Consider the following 21,428-nt stretch of genomic DNA (forward strand, 5'->3'; position numbering starts at 1 on the left):
CTGTCACACGGGACTAGACACAAGGGGGCGGGTTCAGAGGCAGGAACCTGTGCAGGTTCATTAGCGACCCCACTGTTGGAGCCCCGTGAGCTCTCTGCGGCGGGACCTGCTTCACAGTGTAGGTCCCGTGTCAGGCGGCACAGAGAGAGTCCCTCCCCTTCTGGAGAGTGGTTTCTCCAAGCTGATCAAGAGGGAATTTGGGTCCTTAGAGCCCAGCCGTTGGGCATGAGGAGGGCTTGGGAGGGGCCGGGAGGAGGGCTCCCACCTGGAGCATTCAGGCTGCTGAGAACCTTCCCTCACATGTCCTGGATGTTGGCAATAATAGTGCAAACTAGGAGGTATTTGGTGGTTTTTTTTTTAAATGTTTGTTTATTTTTAGAGACACAAAGTGTGAGTGGGGGAGGGGCAGAGAGAGAGGGAGACACAGAACCCGAAGCAGGCTCCAGGCTCTGAGCTGTCAGCACAGAGCCCACCATGGGGCTCAAACCAACGAACTGTGAGATCATGACGTGAGCCGAAGTCGGATGCTCAACCAACCGAGCCACCCAGGCGCTCCTTATAGAAGCCTTCAGTTGTTCGTGGTGCAAATTAAGAATTTTAGCTGTCTTTCCTTCATGTGGGCTGTGAGTGGCCTAGTTTGTCAAAATAATTAAATATGCAGGGGATGAGATTTCCCAGCCCATCCTGGTCCTTTTAACTAAAAAGAAAGATTCCAGTCCAGCCCATTAAATGCTGCCTGATGGATTCCACATGTGAAGAAAGACCAGAAGTTACATTGAAGATAGGCTGAAGTCCATTGTAATAGCTATGTACAGGTTCATCAGGCTTTTGTGTGGAAACCTGGATTTTGTTTTAATTCACAGTCCTAGGAAAAGCTACTGTAATTGCTTGGTGGGAATTTTCAGACATTTGGCATCTTTTCAGAAGTTGGGCCTCTCTCTCCCTCTCTTTGGTTAGTTTCATCCCATGTGTGGCCTGGGCCTCAGCAACATGCATGTGGACTAGTTGATCTAAATCTGGGAAACCATGTTGGTAAGTTGAATAGCCATGTCATGTTCTTCCGCGAGCTTATGGGGGGTCCTGGGCACTTTTGGAAACTTCTGCCTTAGTCCAGGGAACATGAGAAACATGGGCTTTTAGATCTTGAGAAGCCTTCCCTTTAAAGAGGCCTGGTTAACAGGCTGAGGTAAGGAGGGATCATGGGCAGGTTCAGAAGAAAAGGGAAGTTCAGAGCTTGTTGAGGAAAGTGGTTGGAGGCAGGTCCCAGGTCTAGAGTAGCTGCCGGATGTCTGCAGACAGGGAAGCCTGGACGGGAGAAAAAGACACTTTGGAAGCCATTTGTCGTTATTTCAGTTGTTTGCCTCCGTTCATTTGAAATAGTCTTTTGCAAAGAGGGACACTTAGATCCTGAAAATATTTGCAAGTCTTGAGGTACCGAATAAAATATGTATCAAATTCAGTTTGCTGGATTCATGACTTCCTAATTTCTTTTTTTTTTTCTTTTCTATTCTTTTCTCTCATTCTTTCTTTTCTTCTTTCCTTCCTTCCTTCTTAATTTTTAAATTTTTTTCTAACCGTATTCAATAAAACATGTTTGGGGAGATTGAAAGTTCCCCATAAAGGCCCTTGTAGTTCTAAATTGTATATGGCTCAGTTGCTCATTTTGTTAGAAATGCACGAGGATGCACCATGGTTTTTAAATAAGATTGGCCAGGGTTCCATTTGAGGGCCCCCTCCATGCGCTTTGATAACTGGAATCCATTTCTTGGTAGTTTTCTGTAGACCAGAATAAAAATTTATGAACACTAGTCTCTACAGGAGTAGCCTTGTTCCAGAAGAAATCAGACCAAGGGCCAACGCATTTCCAACAGGCACGATTCCAAGAGGAACAGTCCAGTTTTGGAAAGTAGTCGGAACAAAAATGAGTTCTCCGAGAAAGGACAAGCCCCTAACACAGGTTCTGAATAAACCCTGGAGAGTGCACACACAGGAGAGCGCAGACCCAGGGAGCGGGGCTCTGATCTCAGCACAAAACAACCTCCACTTAAGGGTCCACAAGAAAGCAGAGCAGTGGGCTCCGTGGGTACCTGCACCTGTTTGCTCGCCAGCCTGGAGTGGTTGGGGTCTCCTCTGGGTCCCCTGGTGATCACCAAGTAACGTTAACTTAAAAATGAAACCGGCAGTTATTTTTCCAGGAAAAAAATGAGAATAGCAGAGAATTGGGATTTGGGACAGGTAAGCCCCAGCAATACCACAGGCAAGTCTGGAGAAGAAAGGGAGGAACAAAGGGAGGAACGCTTTTTCCTAGAGGAGAGGGGACATTGGGAGGGGCTGTGCCAAACCGGAAAGCCATTGGAGCAAACTGGGTGTTCCACGTGTAGTGGCTTCTCATTGGCTGAACTGTGGCTCTCTTTCATTGGCCGAGGCATGACTGTCTCTCATTGGCTGGGCTGCGACCATCCCTCATTGGCTGGGTTGTGACTGTCTCTCATTGGCTGGGCTGTGGCTCTCACTGGCTGAGCTCTGGTTCTCTCGCATGGGCTGGACTGTGACTGGCTCTCATTGGCTGGCCTATGATTGTCTCTCATTGGCTGAGCTGTTGCCACCGGAGGAAATAATCTTTCCTCCTGCATGAACAGTGATGCATTATGGGTGTGCAGGTGCGTCTCTCCGTGTTGTGTCTGCCCTTGGCCCTGAGCGGCAGGTTGGGGAGCTTCCCCTGTGGACTCCTGACTGCACTTCAGTCGTGTCGCCTTTACTCAGCCTGGAAGAGGTGCCCGGCTTCTGGGTGGTTTTCATCGCTGGCGATCGGGAGTCGTGCCGCGGAGAGCAGAGCGCGTGCGCACGCGTGTGTGTGATGGCGCTCGTCCTCCCGGGTCTGGGGCAGGTGGATACGAGGAGCCGACCTGCCGTGTGGGGTGGGAACTCCACGTTGCTCATGTTGGGGGTCCACCAGACTCTTCCAAAGCGGCCGCCCCCGCTTACATTCGCAGCAGGATAAATGAAGGAGAATGCGCCCCGCTCACGTCCTCGGCCGGCGCTTCCTGGGGCGTCTTTATAGCCAGTGTGGTGGGTGCGAAGGGGCCTCTGCTGGTAGTTCGAGGTGTGTGTCCCTCGTGACGAATGTCTAGCATCTTTTCATCGACCCACTGGTCATTTGCATATGTTCTTTGGAGAAGTGTCTGGGTGCGCAAATGTTAGGCGTGGACTTTTCCCCGCCGCCCCTTTTCCGGGATGAGGAAGTTCCCTTCTGTTCCTAGTTGGCTGAGTATTTTTGTCAAGAGAGGGTGGTGGGTTCAAGGAGATACCTTTTCTGTGTGTAAGTGATCATGGGGTTTTTGTTCTCTTCTGTTCATGAAGTTTATGACTGCTATTTTGCTTGGTGAGCCAACCATTTTATTCCCAGATAAATCTCACTTGGTCACATTGTAGAATCCATTTTATTACTATTTTTAAATTTTTTTTAAACATTCATTTTTTGAGATTGAGAGAGACAGAGCATGATCGGGGGAGGCAGAGAGAGAGGGGAGAGAGAGGGAGACACAGAATCAGAAGCAGGCTCCAGTCTCGGAGCTGTCAGCACGGGGCCTGACGCAGGGCTGGAACTCACAGACTTGAGAGATCATGACCTGAGCCGAAGTCAGACATTCAACCAACTGAGCCACCCAGGCACCCCTGTAGAATCCATTTCATATAGGATTAATTTTGGTGTCAGGATAAACTGGCCACATGGGGTAGATTGGAAGTGTCTGTGCATGGTTGCATTTTGCATATGGATCCCTGATGTGTGGTGACGTTGAGCTCATTTCATGTGCTTTTTGGCCACTTCTGTATCTTCCTAGGGAAACGTGCATTCACATTTTTTTGTCCATTATTTAGTTGTATTATTTGTCTTTATAATGTAACCTATAATATAATCTTTTTTATTGTTGTTATACAAGTTTTGAAAAACCTGTGTAGGTTACAAGCCTCGTATCAGATGTGACTAGCAAACCCACGCTGCAGCCCCAGATGAAATGGTGTTGCCTTCATTGTAGCTGATGTAGCTGGGATTCTGTGTGCTTAGGTTGTGGAAACATGTCTTTTATTTAAGTAATTCCTGATGATTTTCTCATAATTGTTTGCTTTTTCCTTCAGTGATGTGGTGTCCTCATATTGCTCCAAAGATACTATGTGTAGGGTGTTCAGATTGGTTGGGGAGGGAGGGTGGGCAGCATAGGCTGTGAAAGAATTCACCCACAGCAGAATTTACCCAACAAAGGAGTTAGAAGTCCTTTGAATGCACTGTAGGGGAGCTGCAGGCCACCAGGTGGTGGTGACGAGCTATGGTCATAGGGCAGAGTGAAGGAGTGTAGGGACACATGGAAATTCGCCCTTTTTGTGGTAACTGTGCCCGGTTGTAAGTAGACCATTGGAGAGTTGGGGCCTGTGGCTATCTAGAGGCGGGTCACTTCATGAGCCTGTTTTTTATCCATCTGTGTGGTGACTGTGGGCCCTTTTGCCTAACTCAGGTTTCCATTGGTGAAGCCTGTTGTCTAAATGTGGCCCTGACATCCCCCTGACAGGTGGAAAATGACAAATCTTTGGCGTTAGGACAGGGGTGTCACCTTCAGTAGCTTCTTCCTGCTGAATGAGGGCATAGAGATGTCCCTGGTATGTCAACATTCAGCAGGAAAATAAGCCTGAAGAAAAGACCTTTGATAGTTGACCATGATCTTCCTCCAGTCCAGGAGTTTCGCCAGTCATTAAAGGAGAGGGAGGGATCCTTTCAAGCACCGACATGAGGATTTGTATCTGTCAGCGCTCCTGTTATGTTATTGGGGTAATCTGGAGCGCATACATGGCACTCTGTTTTAATGAAAGCATAGGTTCCTTTTTGAGCTGCTGCAGGATATCAGGCCATTGGGTATTGGAGGGTCACCTTCTCCGTTTGTGGGTGACTGTGTGTTGGGCTTGGTTAAAGATGGCTGTTGTATGCCTGGCTAAAACCTCTATTTGTAATTTTAAATCCATAGAGGTTTTCCAGGAGAAATATGGTTACAGGAGAGGACCATTAATAAGCCTTCAATGCCTGATGTCTAACCTTAACAATATCCTAATTATGAGGAATTGCTGGCAAATGGGAGCTACCTCTCCCTGGAGATAAGGACGTCCCAACCTGCACCATGCAATCCAATGTAAGGAAAATGAGGACATCCCTTATTTCTGTAAGTCCATAGTTAATCACGTGGAGTGGGATATGCTCAAGCATTTAAGGAGTGAATTTCTTATCACAGCCATGCAGAATTGGTCAAGGTGACAGTTGAGTCATGCAGTTGTTGGGGAGTCCTTCCCATTTTCCAGCTGTTCAAATAATGCTGTGTCCCTGGGGTTCTGTTCTTATCCAAACAGAGTAACAAGCATGACGATTCTCTGTACATGAGTTATTGTGGCAGTCTCTCTGAAGTTCACGTCAAGTTGTCTAGCGTTGGTATTCAGAATTTTAATAAAAACAGCAGTTTTAACTTTTAATGATTTTAAGTTATGAGAAGGGAAGATATGAAACCTTAGTTTGGAGAGCTCTAGCCAGATATTTGAGGAAACCAGAAGAATTCAAAACCTAGTCTGGTTTATAAGAAATAGTACCAAAAACCCAGTATCTACAAAGATGTTGTTTTGAAAACATAATTATTTTCTCTCTGCATTCACTCTTATCTCTAGAGATAGCCAAATCAAGACTGATTTGTTTGTAAAACAGGTCCAGTTTTAACAAAATGGCCTAGTTATTTACAAACGCTCAGCAAGAACAGTGATTGGCCATATAGGTTTTTTAAAAAGCTTGCTTTGCTCAAAATTTTCATAAGGAATCTCTAGATCGAACTTTTTAAAAAAACTTTATTTATTTAAATGTTTATTTTTGAGACAAAGAGAGACAGAGCATGAACAAGGGAGGATCAGAGAGAGAGGGGGAGACTTAGAATCCGAAGCAGGCTCCAGGCTCTGAGCTGTCAGCACAGACACTGACACGGGGCTTGAACTCACGGACCATGAGATCATGACCTGAGCCGAAGTTGGACGCTTAACCGACTGAGCCACCCAGGCGCCCCTCTAGAGACTGAAGTTTTAATAGCCCCTCGAGGCCAGAAGACAAGCCAAATATTTGTCATCAGACTTGTCTGCAGGACCTGTAGATTTATGTGATTTCTTCTTCTCAAGGTCCCCAAACTATCCTGAGGTTTCTGGCACCTGCCAGGAGTTGACTTGACTCACCTGGTAAGGCTGCTGGGAACTCTGTCAGCAAGGCATCAGGCCAGTATTTCCAGGGGGGTTGATTGGCTCCACAAAGTCCACCTTAATTCCTTCAAGCTGTCTGGTTATTTCTGGGTCTTTGCAGGTGTGTCTCAAATCCGACATTCCTGTCAAATCTTTGGTGAAATAACCAATGTGTCCAATGGTGTCTTGTTACAAGGAGAACAGATTCTCATTGTACTTAAGCAAAAAGGAGGGGAGGACTCAGCACTCAGATGTGTAGGAATGTGTTTGCTTGTAGATCAAGATGGCAGTTGCATACATGGGAACTAAGGAGTTAAGGGGGGAATCTGACAGAAGCAAGGCTGCCGAGACTCAGTCAGCATCAGGAAAGGGTCCCAGCTGAGTCCTTCACATGTGCGGATTCACCACGGCCGAGCTGCCATTGCCACCTGTGCCACTCGTTGGGAATAGACCTTGGGAACAGAGTGGAGAGGAGGGGAAAGGGGTCATTTGTCCATACAGGCCCGAATGGTCTGACCTTGTTCACCCTCAGACCCATAGACCATACCAGGGACCCCTTGGATAGAGAACTTTGGCTGCCTGGTGAGGAGTATGGTTACACCTGCCAAAGGGCAAAAAGAAAGGAGAAGGAGTCAAGGAACCCCCCTGAAGGGCAAGAGGGGAAATCCCTCATCCTGTTGGGCAAGGGGTGCCCCATAGACGCCCCCTGGGACTTGGGATCCTCACCAAGGAGGAACCTCTCAGGTGGAGGTTGTCAGCTGCCCAGAGAACACTAGAGTCAGGCCACCAAGGGAAACCCCCCAGAAATTCCTAGGAAATCCCAGGAGAGGCCGAGTATAGCAGAGGGTCCCTGTGAAGGCCATCAAATGTGGGGTGACCTGATCAGGGGGAGGCCCGCAGCTCAGGGGGTGAGAGAATTCCCCCCAAGGCAGAACAGAGGAGATGGGAGTTTGCCGAATACCCTGCAAGGGAGCAGCAGGCAGGATGGCAAAGGAGAGACTGTCTGCCGGGAGGCGGGGCTACAGTTATGGGGTCATGAAGGAGCATGGGAACCTTTGGAATGCTCCCTGTGTGGGACCTGTGCCCGGTTGTAAGTCGCAGGGGTTAGTTAGGGCCTGTGGCCATTTTGAGGCAGGTCACTCAGGAGCCCGTGTGCATTCAGCTGTGTGCTCACTGCGCCCTTTGCTGCATATCTTTCCATCACTCAGGCCTGTTGCCTAAAAACGGTCCATACACTGTGATTCTTCCTCCTGTGTTAACGTGAGCGGTGGCTGTGTCCCCATCAATCCCTCAGGGACTCTTCCTTCTGGTGCCCTTTTCCTTGAATTCTGGGCCCTGGGTTAAATGTTTGAGCGGCCCTGCTAACTTCCACGTTTCTTAAGGCCCCGGACTCGTCTTACAAACCAGGTGTGCCAGGCACCCGGGCCCTGGCCTGTGTCCGTGCCCAGAGCCCACCTAATCTGGGAAAAGGGTCGTGTCTGCCTCTGTCGGAAGAGAGGGGACGCCACCAGGCTTCTTGCCCTTGTTCCTTCCAGGGCGAGAGCTGCTCACATCAAGCAGCACTGGAATCTGAGTGTCCACACCATTCTGACATTCTGGTTCCAGTTCTTGGAGCTGATGAGGCATAATCGTCTTAGAGCCAGCCAAGCGCGTGTCCTCCGGTCTGTGTGTTGTCCGAGTGAATATTTCACTTTTCAGTCTGTACAGTACTGGTCTGCTCAGATCTGTCTCAGTGTAAATAACCCTGTAAATTGGGTGTGTGTAAGTCTATGTCAGCTGTTGTCCTCACCCTCTGTTGTGACTCAGGGGTCCTAGGAATGGAGTCAGCTCCCTGCCCGTCACCCTTTATTCTCCCACACATGTGGGTGTAGATGGAGCTTTGCAGCAATAGAATGTGTGGTATGTTTCAGGCCTCTGTGGTCTTTGAGGATGTGGCTGTGAACTTCACCCCGGAAGAGTGGGCTTTGCTGAATCGTAGTCAGAGGAAGCTCTACAGAGATGTGATGCTGGAGACCTGCAGGAACCTGTCTGCTGTGGGTAAGGATGGCTCCATACCTTCACTAGTCATTTAGGGAAGAAATGTTTCTTACAATTGGCTATTCTTACTGGGCCGGAGGAATGGGAATACATTGGAAGAAGGACAGAGTTGGTCCAAGCATTCATGAAACCTATCTGGAGTCATATAGCTTTTCCACAAAAGCATAGTTTTATGTGTTAAATTGGTTGTTTATTACCCTGTTTTTTAAGTTTATTTATTTTGAGAGGGAGAGAGAGTGTGTGTAGACACTACTCATGAGAGTGGGGGACGGGGAGAGAGAGAATCCCAAGGAGGCTTCGCACTGTCAGCACAGAGCACAATGTGGACTTGATCTCACGAACCGTGAGATCATGACCTGAGCTGAAACCCAGAGTTGGGTGCTTAACCAACGGAGCAAGCCACCAGGCACTCCAAGGCCACTAGTTTTAAGACCAAGAAATGTTGCCGACTTGCTACATGCCAGCACAGGGAGGAGACAAACAAATATGTTATAAAGGAAACAACAGGACAAAACCACTGAAAATGAGCTACATGATACGGAGATAAGAGACCTACCAGAGACAGAATTCAAAGTCATGGTCCTGCAGATCCTCACCAGTCTTGAGAGAAGAATATAGAAACACAGACCTTCAACAAGAAGATAGAAACTATAAACAAAAACCAGTCACAGCTCAGAGTTTCCATAACTGGCCTGAAAAACACCAGATGGAATCTGCAGGAGGTAAGAGGATGTTAAACACAGATCAGTCATCTGGAAGATGCACTGGTGAGAAGCCACCAGGATGAACAGCAAAAGAACAATACTGACAAATAAGTGAGGACAGGTTCCGGGACCTCTGTCACTCCTGGGCTGCTTGGTTCTTGTCCTGGATGCACCAAAGAATCGGAGACCTGTACCAGAATGGGGAGCTGGGGTGGCTTGAGTAGATATGCGTAGTCATTGAGCTTTCCATTAGAGAAAAGGGGCCACTGCTGGAGTAAGAGGGGCAGTGGCCCCACGATGCTCTCCTTTGAAGCCTGCTTCGTGTACGTGTAAATTTGCCTTTGGTTGACATTTTGACTGGCAAAATGGTGGTTGGAGAATATTTGGGCTTCTGTGCCTGTGCCTGCTCATGATTCATTCTGTTAGAATTGTACAGATTTACATATTGTCTGTTTATGAGTTTTTGCTATTTATGAGTTTTATGAGCTTTTGCTGTAACCTTAAGAGTAAGTTGCCCTCTTTCTGCACATGGCTCAGCTCTTGAAAGTCCCAATGTGGCTTTTTGGTTTTGAATTTTTTTTTTAGAGAGAGAGAGTATGCAAGCAGAGGATGGGGCAGAGGGAGGGGGAGAGAGAGAGAGAGGGAATTCTCAGGCTACACGCTAAGCACGGAGTCCAAAGCAGGGCCTGATCCCATGGCCCCGGTATCACGACTTGAGCCAAAATCAAGAGTCAGATGCTAAACAGACTGAGCCACTGAGGCTCCCTCATACACACGCCTTACACACACCTCCCTCATACACACCTTTGTGGCTTTTGAGCCAGCTCGGTGGCTAGGCCTTTCCTGTTTTGTTAGCCCTTAGAGGTGGCTCTGTAGGTGTGGCTGTTAGCTCCACCCCCCCGCCACGCCCCACGTAGGGGTGGCTCTGAGGTTGTGGCCAGATCTGTTTTATCCCTCCTCACTCATGTCTAACTAACTGCCCCATACTATACCATGTCAGGGGTAATAACATTTTATTAGAGAAGTCTAAGGAGGGGAAGAGAGAGAAAGGGGCAGAAACTTAATAGAAAAAACAAAAGCTGAGAATTTCCCTAATCAGGAGATAGGAACAGATATCCAGATCCAGGAAGGACAGCAAGCCTAAACAGGATGAACCAAAGGACGTTCACGCCAAGACTTATAATAAAACGGGAAAAAACTTAAAACTAAGGAGATAAGGTCTAAGAAGAAAGAGAAAAGCAAACTGTAAACTCTAAGGGAAATTTCGTAAGGCTGTCAGCTGATTTTTTTAGCAGAAACATGGCAAGTCAGTGGGGAGTGCCATAATACTTTCGAAGGGCCAAAAGGAAATAACTATGACCAAGGATATTCTACCAGGCAAAGTTGATCATTCAGAATTGAAAGAGACAGAGCTTCCCAGAGAAAAATAATTAAAGATGTTCATCACCATTAACCCAGCTTTACAAGAAATCTCAAAGGACTTCTTTTAAGTGGAACAGAAAAGGCCAAAAGTAGAAACATGAAAAGTATGAAAGGAAAAACAAAATTGCTGGCAGAGGGGCACCTGGGCAGCTTAGTCAGTTAAGCATCCAATTTCAGCTCAGGTCATATTCTCACAGTTCCTGGGTCCAAGCCCCATGTCAGGCTTTGTGCTGACCACTCAGAGCCTGGAGCCTGCTTTGGGTTCTGTGTCTCCCTCTCTCTCTGCCCCTCCTCTGCTCACACTCTGTCTCTCTCTCTCAAAATAAATAAACGTTAAAAAAAATATTTTTAATTCCTGGTAGAAGCAAATGTGTGGCTTATAAGGATAGTAAATCAATCACAGAATTAGTATGAAGGTAAAACTCAAAAGTAGTAAACTCAAAAGTTGTATCTTGAGGTTACTCAAGGGATACACAAGAAAAGATGTGAAATATGTGGTTCCTGGCTGGCTCAGTGGGTAGAGTGTGTGACTCTTCATCTCAGAGTCATAAGTTCAAGCCCCATATTCATTGGTGTGAACCCTTGGGGAAAAAAAGACATGAAGTATGACATCATACCCATAAAATGTGGGGGAGTATAAATGTGTTTTAGAATGTGTTCAAATAAGCAATTATTAATGTAATACATACTGCTGTATGCACAAGATATTACATATGAACCTCATGGTGACCATAAACCAAAACCCTATAATCCATGCACAGAAAATAGTGAAAGGTACACAAGCAAAACATTAGGGAAAGTTGTCAGATCACACAAGGAGAGAGCATGAGTAGAAAGGAACAGAGAAGAACTATGAAAGCACTTAGAAAACATTGAATGAAATAGCAAGAAGTACATGCCTCTCAATAGTTACTTTCAGTGTAGGTGGACTGAAGGCTCCAATCAAAAGATCTACAGTGACTGAATGAATAAGAAGAAAAGACCCATGTATATTCTGCCTGCAAGGGAGTCACTGTCACCCAGTGGACACAGACTGAAAGTCAAGCAGATGGAAATAGATTTTCCATGCAAATGGAAGTGGGGAAAAAAGCAGAGGTAGAAATACTTCTATGTTGGGGCGCCTGGGCGGCGCAGTCGGTTAAGCGTCCGACTTCAGCCAGGTCACGATCTCGCGGTCCGTGAGTTCGAGCCCCGCGTCAGGCTCTGGGCTGATGGCTCGGAGCCTGGAGCCTGTTTCCGATTCTGTGTCTCCCTCTCTCTCTGCCCCTCCCCCGTTCATGCTCTGTCTCTCTCTGTCCCAAAAATAAATAAACGTTGAAAAAAAAATTAAAAAAAAAAAAAAAGAAATACTTCTATGAGATAAAGCAGACTTCAAAACAAAGACTGTAGTAGACAAAGGCCATGACACGATGACAAACAGATCAATCCAACAGGGGGCGTATAACAATTGCATATATCTATGCATCTGACAGGGACACCTCAATATATAAAGCAAACATTACTAAATACAAAGGCAGAAGATGACAGTAGTACAGTAATTGTGAGAGAATTTAACACTCCATTTATGTGAATGCATAGAACGTCTAGACTAATAATCAGTAAGGAAAGAATGGATTTCAGTGACACATCAGACCAGATGGACTTAATAGATGTATACAGGACAGTCCATCCCAAACAGTGGAATACACATTCTTTTCAAGTCTGCATGGAACATTCTGCAGGATAGACCATAGGTTAGGCCCAAAATTTTACAAGTTGCAGTAAATTTAAGAAGACTGAAACCATACCAAGCATGTTTTCCATGCATAGCAGTATGAAAGTACAAGTCAAGTACAAGAAAACAGAAGGAAGCTCCAACGCATGGAGCCTAACAGAATGTTACTAAACAACAAAGAAATTAAAGTGAAGTTGTTAAATACCTCCAGGTATTCACTGAATGAATGCAGTGATGGAAGATTTTTGGCATGTGTAGCATAAGCAGTTTGAAGAGGGAAGTGTATAGTGACACAAGCCTACATCAGGAAACAAGAAAAATCTCAGACATTCTACCATTGCACCTAGAGTAACTAGAAAAAGAACAAGCAAAGCCCAAATCGTAGCGAACAGAGCAGAAATAAATGAAATGGAGATTTAAAAATAGATCAATTGCAAGAAGAGCTGGTTCTTTGAAAAGATAAAATTGACAATATCTGGTGAAAGTAATCAAGAAGACAAGAGAGAAGGCTCAAAATTAGAAATGAAACTAGAAAGAAAACTTGCAATCAACACCACAGAAATACAATGGATTGAAATAGATTAGCATGAGAAATTGTTTGCCAACAAACTGCACAAGCTAGAAGAAATAGACAAGTTTTTGGAAACTGTAATCTGCCAAGGCTAGATCAAGACGTAATAGAAAATGTAAATACATCCATTACAAGAAACAAAATTGAATTACTAGTGAAACAACTCCTAGGAAAAAATCCAGAACCATCCAGATGGCCTCACAGGTACATTCTGCCAAACATATAAAGAAGAGTTATACCTATCCTACTCAAACTATTCTCAAAAATAGAGGCGGAAAGAATACTTGCAAGTTCATTCCATAAGGCCAGCATTACCCTGATACCAAAACCAGACAAAGTCACTACAAAGAGAAAAAAAGTTACACAGGAATATCCCTGTTGAACACAGATGTCAAATATAAAACAAAATGTTAGCAAACTGAATTCAAAATATATTCAAAGGAGCATTCACCACAATCAAATGGGATTTATTCCATGGATGCAAGGATTTAACATAAGCATATCCATCAACATATGATACACCACACTAATGAGATAAATTATTAAAAAGCATGTGATCATCTCCATAGATGTAGAAAATCTTTGGACAAAATTGAACCTCCATTCCTCATAAAAACTCTCAAAAAGTGTGTATACAGGGAATATACCTCAACAGAATATAGGCCACATATGACAAACCCATAGCTACCATACTCAGTGGTCAAGAGCCAAAAGTTTTTCCTCTATGATCAGGAACAAAACACGATGTCCACTCTCACCACTTTGATTTAACATAGTACTGGAAGTCCTAACCAAACAAGTCAGACAAGATTAAGAAATATGCAAACTGTTAAGGAAGATGAAAATATGGTCAATATTTGCAGATGATTTGAAACTATTCATAGAAAATCCTTGAAACTTCACCAAGTACTATTAGAACTAGAATCATTGAAAGATACAAAAGTAATAATACCTAAGTCTGTTGTTTTTCTATAATAACAAAATGGCAGAAAGAGGAATTAAGAAAGCAATCTCATGTTCAGTCCCTTCAAAAACAAGAAAATATAGTGAATAAATGTACTTAATGAAGTTGAAAGGCCTGTACTCTGAAAGTATAAGACATTTAATGAATGAATTGAAAATGACACAGTAAGTGGAAAGATATACCATTGTCATGGATTGTAAGGGTTAATATTGTTAAAAATGTCCATACTATGAAAAGCACTCTACATATTCAATGCAATCCCTATTGACACACTAATAATATTTTTCAAAGAACTAGAGCAAAAATTCTAAAATTTTTATTGAAACAGTAAAGATTCCAAATAACTAAAGCAATGCTGAGAAAGAAAGCATTCCAAAGCTGAAGATACAACAGTCCCAGATTTCAAACTATACTACAAAACTATACGAAACAAAACAGTATCGTACTGGCACAAAAAGAGACCTATAGATCAAGAGAACAGAAGAGAGTTCAGAAATAAACCCATGCTTATATGGTCAAATCATCCACAAAAAAAAGGATCTGATTATATACAATGGGAAAAAGACTATCTCTTCAATAAATGGTGTTAGAAAAATGAGACAGCTACCTGCAAAAATAAGGCTCGACCACCTTACATCATCTCACACAAAAGTAAACTCAATATGGATTAGATACTTATGTGTAAGACTTGAACCCACATACCTCTTAAGACAAAACAGAGGAGATAAACTCATGGACATCATCAGCCTTGGCAATATTTTTGTGGAATTCTCCCTTCAGGTAAGGGAAACAAAAGGAAAAATAAAAAATGGGATGAGGAACATAACAGACATTTTCCTAAAGGAGATATAGAGTTGGCCACTTAGCACATGAAAAGCTGCTCAATAACACTTATCCTCAGAGAAATGCAAATCAAAACCACAATGAGCTGTCACCTTAAAGCAGCCAGAATGGCTACCTTCAAAAAACACAGGATATAACAAGTATTGGTGAGGATGTGGAGAAAAGGAAACTCATCATTGTTGGTGGGATTTAAATTGGTACAGCCACGTTGGAAAACAGTATGGAGCTTCCACAAAAAGCTAAACATAAGTACCATATGGTCCATAATTGCATTTCTGGGTAGTTCACCAAAGAAAAAACCAGGACAGTAAGATACATGCACCCCCACATTCTTTGTGGCATTAGTCACTATTCTCAAGATAGGGAAACAATACAGGTGTCCATCAACAGATGAATGGATAGTGAAGATGTGGTATCTACATACAAGGGACTATCACTCAGCAATATGAAATGGATGAAGTCTTGCAATTTGTGACAACTTGGATGGATCTAGAGGGTATTATTCCAAGTAAATAAGACAGAAAGACGAACACTGTCTTTTATATGTGAAATCTAAAGAACATAATGAACGAACAAACAGCAGAAAATAAGGATAGACTTAGAACTATAGAGAATAAAATGGTGTTTGTGAGATTGGAAGGGGATGGAGAGACAGGTGAAATCATGGAGGGGATTGAGAAGAACAGATTTGCACTTATTGAATAAATAAGGAAGGAAGGAAAAGTAGAGCACAGAGAATATAGTCAATTTTATAGTAGTTTTGTATAGTGACAGTAATTACACTTATTATGGTGAGCACTTTTTTTATTTTTATTTTTATTTTTTTATTTTTTTTTTTAATTTTTTTTTTTCAACGTTTATTTACTTTTGGGACAGAGAGAGACAGAGCATGAACGGGGGAGGGGCAGAGAGAGAGGGAGACACAGAATCGGAAACAGGCTCCAGTCTCTGAGCCATCAGCCCAGAGCCCGACGCGGGGCTCGAACTCACGGACCGCGAGATCGTGACCTGGCTGAAGTCGGTCGCTTAACCGACTGCGACACCCAGGCGCCCCGAGCACTTTTTAATGTATATAATTGTCCAACCACTATGTTGTACAACTGACAATAGTGTAGATCAATATGCTTCCACTAAAAACAAAACAAAACACAGGTATCCATTAGCAATGACCTTGAAGACTATGAGTCCATCTTCCAAATTGCTTGATGCCCTTCAAATACTCCCCCCTGCTGAGCTGTTCTCCAGGGGCAGGGCAGTAGCCACACACACCACCCGACCTCCCGTTGGCAGCTGGGACAGTGCAGAAGGCTTCACCAAGGGCCTCTGTGCCTTCAGGACAGACCAGCAACCCTTGGGTGCACCAGGTGCCAGAGAAGGGAAAAGCATTTGGACACATCCATTAGAAAGGTGACTCAGTCTTTCTTTGAGAAGATGATGTTTGTCATTCACTTGGCTTCCCTGCCAGACTTTTCATCCATTCTCACCCTCAAAGTGAGCCTTTTGTGTTCCTCTTGTAGGGGTAGGGGTGGATGTGTGTATCTTGCCTAGTTAGTATCTGATAATAATCTGATAATACTTATCTCCACATTGGTCTCCATATATTTTGAAGTATTGCTGAGTAAAGAGGCTGCCATTTCATACACTCTTCTTCTTAATGGCAAAGTCCCAAACCACTAGGGTCCCCAGAATTTTTCTGTGGTCATGTGTCCATTCTTCCTGATGAACTTCCTTTACATTTTGGGATCGGTATCTGACTGGAAGTTGATGTAAGGTCTATTTCTTATCCTGAAACCTCAGACCATTCCCAAGAAATTAAATTATGCTACTAATTCTTGCAGGTTGTCGAAGTCAAGGTAACACAACTACATCAAGGCCTCAGTGGAGCATTTTGCTGAATGAGCCGCCGGGGGAAGACAAAACAGGAATATTTACAAGAAAAGATTCGTGTTCTGTTTTTGGAGAAAAGCAGACATTTTGTAGCAGAGGAGATCACCTGCAAACCCAGGAAGGGCATTCAAGGTGACTGACACTTGCATGGGAGGAACGGGGATGTTGGCGATTATGAGACTAGAAATTAAAGAACAGCTGTAAACCTAGCACAACAATTGTGTAGTCGGAATTTTCACAAGACAGAGTTTATTGTTTTTTAAAAAAATCTTTTGGGGCGCCGGGGTGGCGCAGTCGGTTAGGCGTCCAACTTCAGCCAGGTCACGATCTCGCGGTCCGTGAGCTCAAGCCCCGCATCAGGCTCTGGGCTGATGGCTCGGAGCCTGGAGCCTGTTTCCGATTCTGTGTCTCCCTCTCTCTCTGCCCCTCCCCCGTTCATGCTCTGTCTCTCTCTGTCCCCCAAAAAATAAACGTTGAAAAAAAAATTTTTTTTTTTTTAAATTTTTTTTTAATGTTTATTTTTGAGAGAGAGAGAGACAAAGCATGAGTGGGGGAGGAACAGAGAGAGAGGGAGACACGAAATCCAAAGCAGGCTCCAGGCTCTGAGCTGTCAGCACAGCCCAACACGAGGCTCAAACCCACAAACTGTGGGATCGTGACCTGAGCTGAAGTCGGATGCTTAACCGACTGAGCCACCCAGGCGCCCCACAAGACAAAGTTTTTATAAATGCATTGTAGATATTGATCATCTATAAAACAATTCAGTTGGGAAGAATGATCAGGGAAAACTATATGTAAGAAGTCCAGAAAGTTATGACTTTGTTTGAGTCCTTAGCCAGAGCAGTAAGCTTGTACCACTTTGTAAGCATGGAGACAGTGCCACAAGCATACCCATTCATTGACAATGGCCATTAGGTAGTCCAATATTGATTAACAAACATCAATATATCATTAATTAATAAAGAGATCGCTTATAAGCATTATTCCCTAACCATGTGCCTTCTTATTGTGAACAGAAGTCCTTTGGTGGAAAGTGTCTGTGAACGTATTGAAGGAGATCCATGTGGAGAAACCCTGAACCTGATTACAAGTCTTACTGTGCATGAGGGTTATCCTACTAGAGGCAAATCCTGTCAACATGCTAAGCATAGAGAAGCCTTCGCAGATGGTTCCTTCCTTGGGAAGCCAAGAGGATCTCACCCAGGACTCAAACCTAGTCCTGGTGAGGAGTGTGGGCTAGCCTGCAGCTGCGTCGTGAGCCTTAGCGCTCACACGGACACAGACCTTATAGAGGAACCCTATGAAAGTCAGGACACTGGGAGAGTATCTAAGACATCGAAGAGGCTCAGTAGTAAAAAATCTCTAGAGTGCAAGAAATGTGGAAAAGCTTTCACTCGCACGTCTTCCTTTCAGGGTCATGTGCGAGGTGACTGTGGAAAGAGAGTCCATGCGTGTGACGTGTGTGGGAAAGTCTTCAGGTATAACTCAAGCCTGCAGACACATAAGAAAACACACACTGGGGAGAAGTCCTATGAATGTCAGCACTGTGGGAAAGCCCTCTCTGGTCGCAGTGCCCTTGTAAGGCATGTGAGAACACACACAGGGGACAGACCCTATGAATGTAAGGAATGTGGGAAATCTTTTTGGAATTGTGGACATTTTAATCGGCACATGACCATGCACAGTATGGTGAAACCCTGTGAATGTAAGCAGTGTGGCAGAGCCTTCCGGGATCAGACAGATCTGCGAATCCATATGAGGACACACACGGGGGAAAGACCCTTTGAATGTCAGCAATGTGGGAAAGCCTTCAGATATCTTGGAAATCTGCGAGAACATATGCGGACACACACGGGGGAGAGACCCTATGAATGTCAGGAGTGTGGGAAAACCTTCAGGTACAACTCAAGTCTGCAAGCTCATGTGAGGACACACACGGGGGAGAGACCCTATAAATGTCAACACTGTGGGAAAGCCTTCATTCGACACCACACCCTCGTACTACATATTATGAGAAGACACTCAGTGGGCGGACACTTGGAATGTAAGGAGTGTGGGGAAACTTTCAGGAAGCATCGACCTTTTGAACGTCACATGACCACACACAATGTAGTGAAACCCTATGAATGCGAGGAGTGTGGCAAAGCCTTCAGGTATCACAGAGACCTACAAATACACGCGCGGACACACACTGGGGAGAGACCCTATAAATGTCAGCACTGCGAGAAAGCCTTCACCTCCTCTGAGAACCTGCGAGTACACGTTAGGACACACACTAGAAAGTGACCCTATGAATGTCAGCAGTGTGGGAGGGCCCTCAAGTGTCCATCACACCTGGAAACACACATGTGGACACACACTGGGGAGAGACACCATGATTTTAAGGAGTGTGGACAAACTTTCCAGAAGCGTGAACATTTCAAACGTCACTCGAACACGCACAGTGCAATGAAACTCTGAATAAGCAGCGTGGCCTCCTGGGATCACACACATCTGCAGGTACATATGAGAACACACACTGGGGAAACTTCGTAAATGTCTGCTCTGTGGGAAAGCCTTCGTTTGTCTCTCTTCCCTTCAAGGACACACGGGCAAGCACAGTGACGTGAAACCCTATAAACTTCAGCACCGTGGAAAAGCCTTCAGGTATCCCAGGAATCTGTGAGCACAGACACACTGTGGGAAAGCATTTATTCTCCCTTAAAATTTTATTGGGAATGTGAGCCAACACACTGGAGATGATCCTGAACAAACAAGATTTTGGGAAAACATCAGGTATAGAACTTGATGTATTTTGTTCACAAAAATTCCGGCAGGACAGAAATCTTTTCATTGTTATGAATATGACTTTGTCTTTCAAAGTGCCTCTTCCTTAATGGGGATCCCAAACGGATGAATTCCTAGTTCATGTCACTGATATGAATGCTAATGGTTTTAAGTGGCCTTTCTCCTCTGCATCTGTACAACATAGATGTTGTTGTCTCAGATTTCAAGTAATCACACTGTTGTGCACAACATGTCTCCTTTGCATTAGTATATATCTTGGACCCAGGAGTGAGAAGAGAGTGTGTGTGTGTGTGTGTGGCAGTGTGTGTACCACTTTATATAATTATAGAAAAAGATTTCTTTAATTTCACCTTGCAGAATGTTTCTAGTATACGATCACACCACGTAGACTTCTATTGTTGAAAGCTCTGTTCTCTGTTGCAGATACTGGAATTTCCTGAGTCAGTACCTGCTCTTCTATTCAATCCTTATTATTAAAGGATATATTTTCACATCGGTTCTCTTTTTTTCTTTTTGTTATTTATTTGTTTTGAGAGAGCGGGGGAGGGGCAGAGAGAATTCCAAGCAGGCTCCACACTGTCCACATGCAACCCGATGCAGGGCTTGATGCCACGAATTGCAAGATCATGACCTGAGCGGAAGTCAAGAGTCAGATGTTTAACTGCCTGAGTCACCCAGGTGCCCCGAGTTCTCTCTTTTTATGGAATGGACAATTGGTAAACTTCCAATATTGTTTCTTTTTGGGGACTAATTTTTGGTGTCAGTCAATTTTGTGCCAAGTTGTGACTTCGAAGGACATCCCTTTGCACCATGACTCAGGTTTGCCCGTTTGTTTCCATGAGCAGTGATTGTGGTGGAAATCCTTATGAGGTGCTTTCCTCTGGCCCCCAGGACATAATACCTGGGGTGCCTAGTACCCCTAATATCAGCCAGATCAGCTGGCCAAAATATAGCATCTGATAAATTTTGGACATAGGAACCTCTTCAGTTTTATCCCCATTGGAGATAAAAACACCTCATTGTTTCCATAATATTCCAGAGTCCTGAGGTACCCCAAGTGTATATCAACTATCGGGCTAAATGTTTTTGGTTTTGCCCGTGGCTAAGGCATGTGGCCGAGTAGCAGTTTGTAACTCCTACTACTGGGCTGGATGTGAAAGGGAAAGCATTGCTGCCGTGGTACCGTTTAAAAAAGGTCTTGCAGGCTGGCTGGCTCAGTCAGTGGAGTGGGCAACTCTTGCACTTCGAGTTGTGGGTTCGATCCCCATACTGGCTGTCAAGATAGTTTTAAAAAATGATACCATGTTATTTAAAAAACAAAAAAGAGGGGCGCCTGGGTGGCGCAGTCGGTTAAGCGTCCAACTTCAGCCAGGTCACGATCTCACGGTCTGTGAGTTCGAGCCCCGCGTCGGGCTCTGGGCTGATGGCTCAGAGCCTGGAGCCTGTTTCCTATTCTGTGTCTCCCTCTCTCTCTGCCCCTCCCCCGTTCACGCTCTGTCTCTCTCTGTCCCAAAAATAAATAAAAACATTGAAAAAAAATTAAAAAAACAAAAAACAAAAAAGATTTCCGATAGCACACCCAAGCTAATATTTACCACTTTCATCCTATTTAAAAGACCTATCCGTAAACTATGAAAAGTCTTCATTGTTCAGAGGAGTGACGTGTAAAATGCCACCAATCAAAAGGAGACGTGTCAGCGATCCGCAGTCCTGAGGAGGTTTGTCTGGATCCGAATGTAGTCTCTTTCCTCAAGGCATTCGATGACTGGGATCTCCTAAAACTCCTAAAAACCACAGTTTCCCGCAAACTGGCTGGTTTCAAAAGGCCATGATCCAAAGGCCTGCACAGGTCCAGGTAGGAAGAGTCTGAGTCCGCACCGGAGTAGGACTGAAAGCACACTTCTAACGGGTGCGGTTTCTGACCCCAAAGTGAGGTTAATTTTAAGTGTCTATTATTTTACAAGCAAAAACGAGTTTATTGGGAATAGCAAGGAGTGCAAATCAGGACAGGCAAGAAATGGCCAATCCATGGGCAAGTTCAGAGAAGAAAGGAGAGGATGCTCTTTTACAGGAAATGGGGAGAGTTGGGAGGGGTTGTGGTAAAGAAAAAGTCCATTGGGACAAACTGGGGGTTTGAAGATGGTGCCTTCTCATTGGCTGGTCTATGACCACCTCTCAGTGGTGGAGCTGTGATGGTCTGTCATCAGCTGGGCTGTGAGTGTCCTGCTCAAAAGTATGGGAGGAGGA

The 21,428-nt window shown here is 44.6% G+C and overlaps 1 protein-coding gene across 10 annotated transcripts in view; it reads left to right on the top strand.

Moving 5' to 3' along the window:
* The window catches only part of LOC125160329 (zinc finger protein 77-like), a 41,757-nt gene extending 22,099 nt beyond the window's left edge, over positions 1-19,658 (top strand). For 7 of the 10 annotated variants that reach the window (XM_047849180.1, XM_047849179.1, XM_047849182.1 and 4 more), the window contains 3 exons: positions 8,163-8,289; positions 16,346-16,526; positions 17,411-19,658. In XM_047849180.1, coding sequence (XP_047705136.1) covers positions 8,256-8,289; positions 16,346-16,526; positions 17,411-18,680 — 1,485 coding nt within the window. In that variant the 5' untranslated portion in view covers positions 8,163-8,255 and the 3' untranslated portion in view covers positions 18,681-19,658. Of the gene's footprint in view, positions 1-2,640; positions 2,661-6,126; positions 7,914-8,162; positions 8,290-16,345; positions 16,527-17,410 lie in introns of those variants that run through there. The other 3 variants (XR_007150215.1, XM_047849177.1, XM_047849183.1) reach the window with 3 other exon arrangements.
* The last annotated feature ends 1,770 nt before the right edge of the window (positions 19,659-21,428 follow it).

This window comes from Prionailurus viverrinus, chromosome A2, assembly GCF_022837055.1.
Source record: "Prionailurus viverrinus isolate Anna chromosome A2, UM_Priviv_1.0, whole genome shotgun sequence".
Classification (NCBI taxonomy): domain Eukaryota; kingdom Metazoa; phylum Chordata; class Mammalia; order Carnivora; family Felidae; genus Prionailurus; species Prionailurus viverrinus.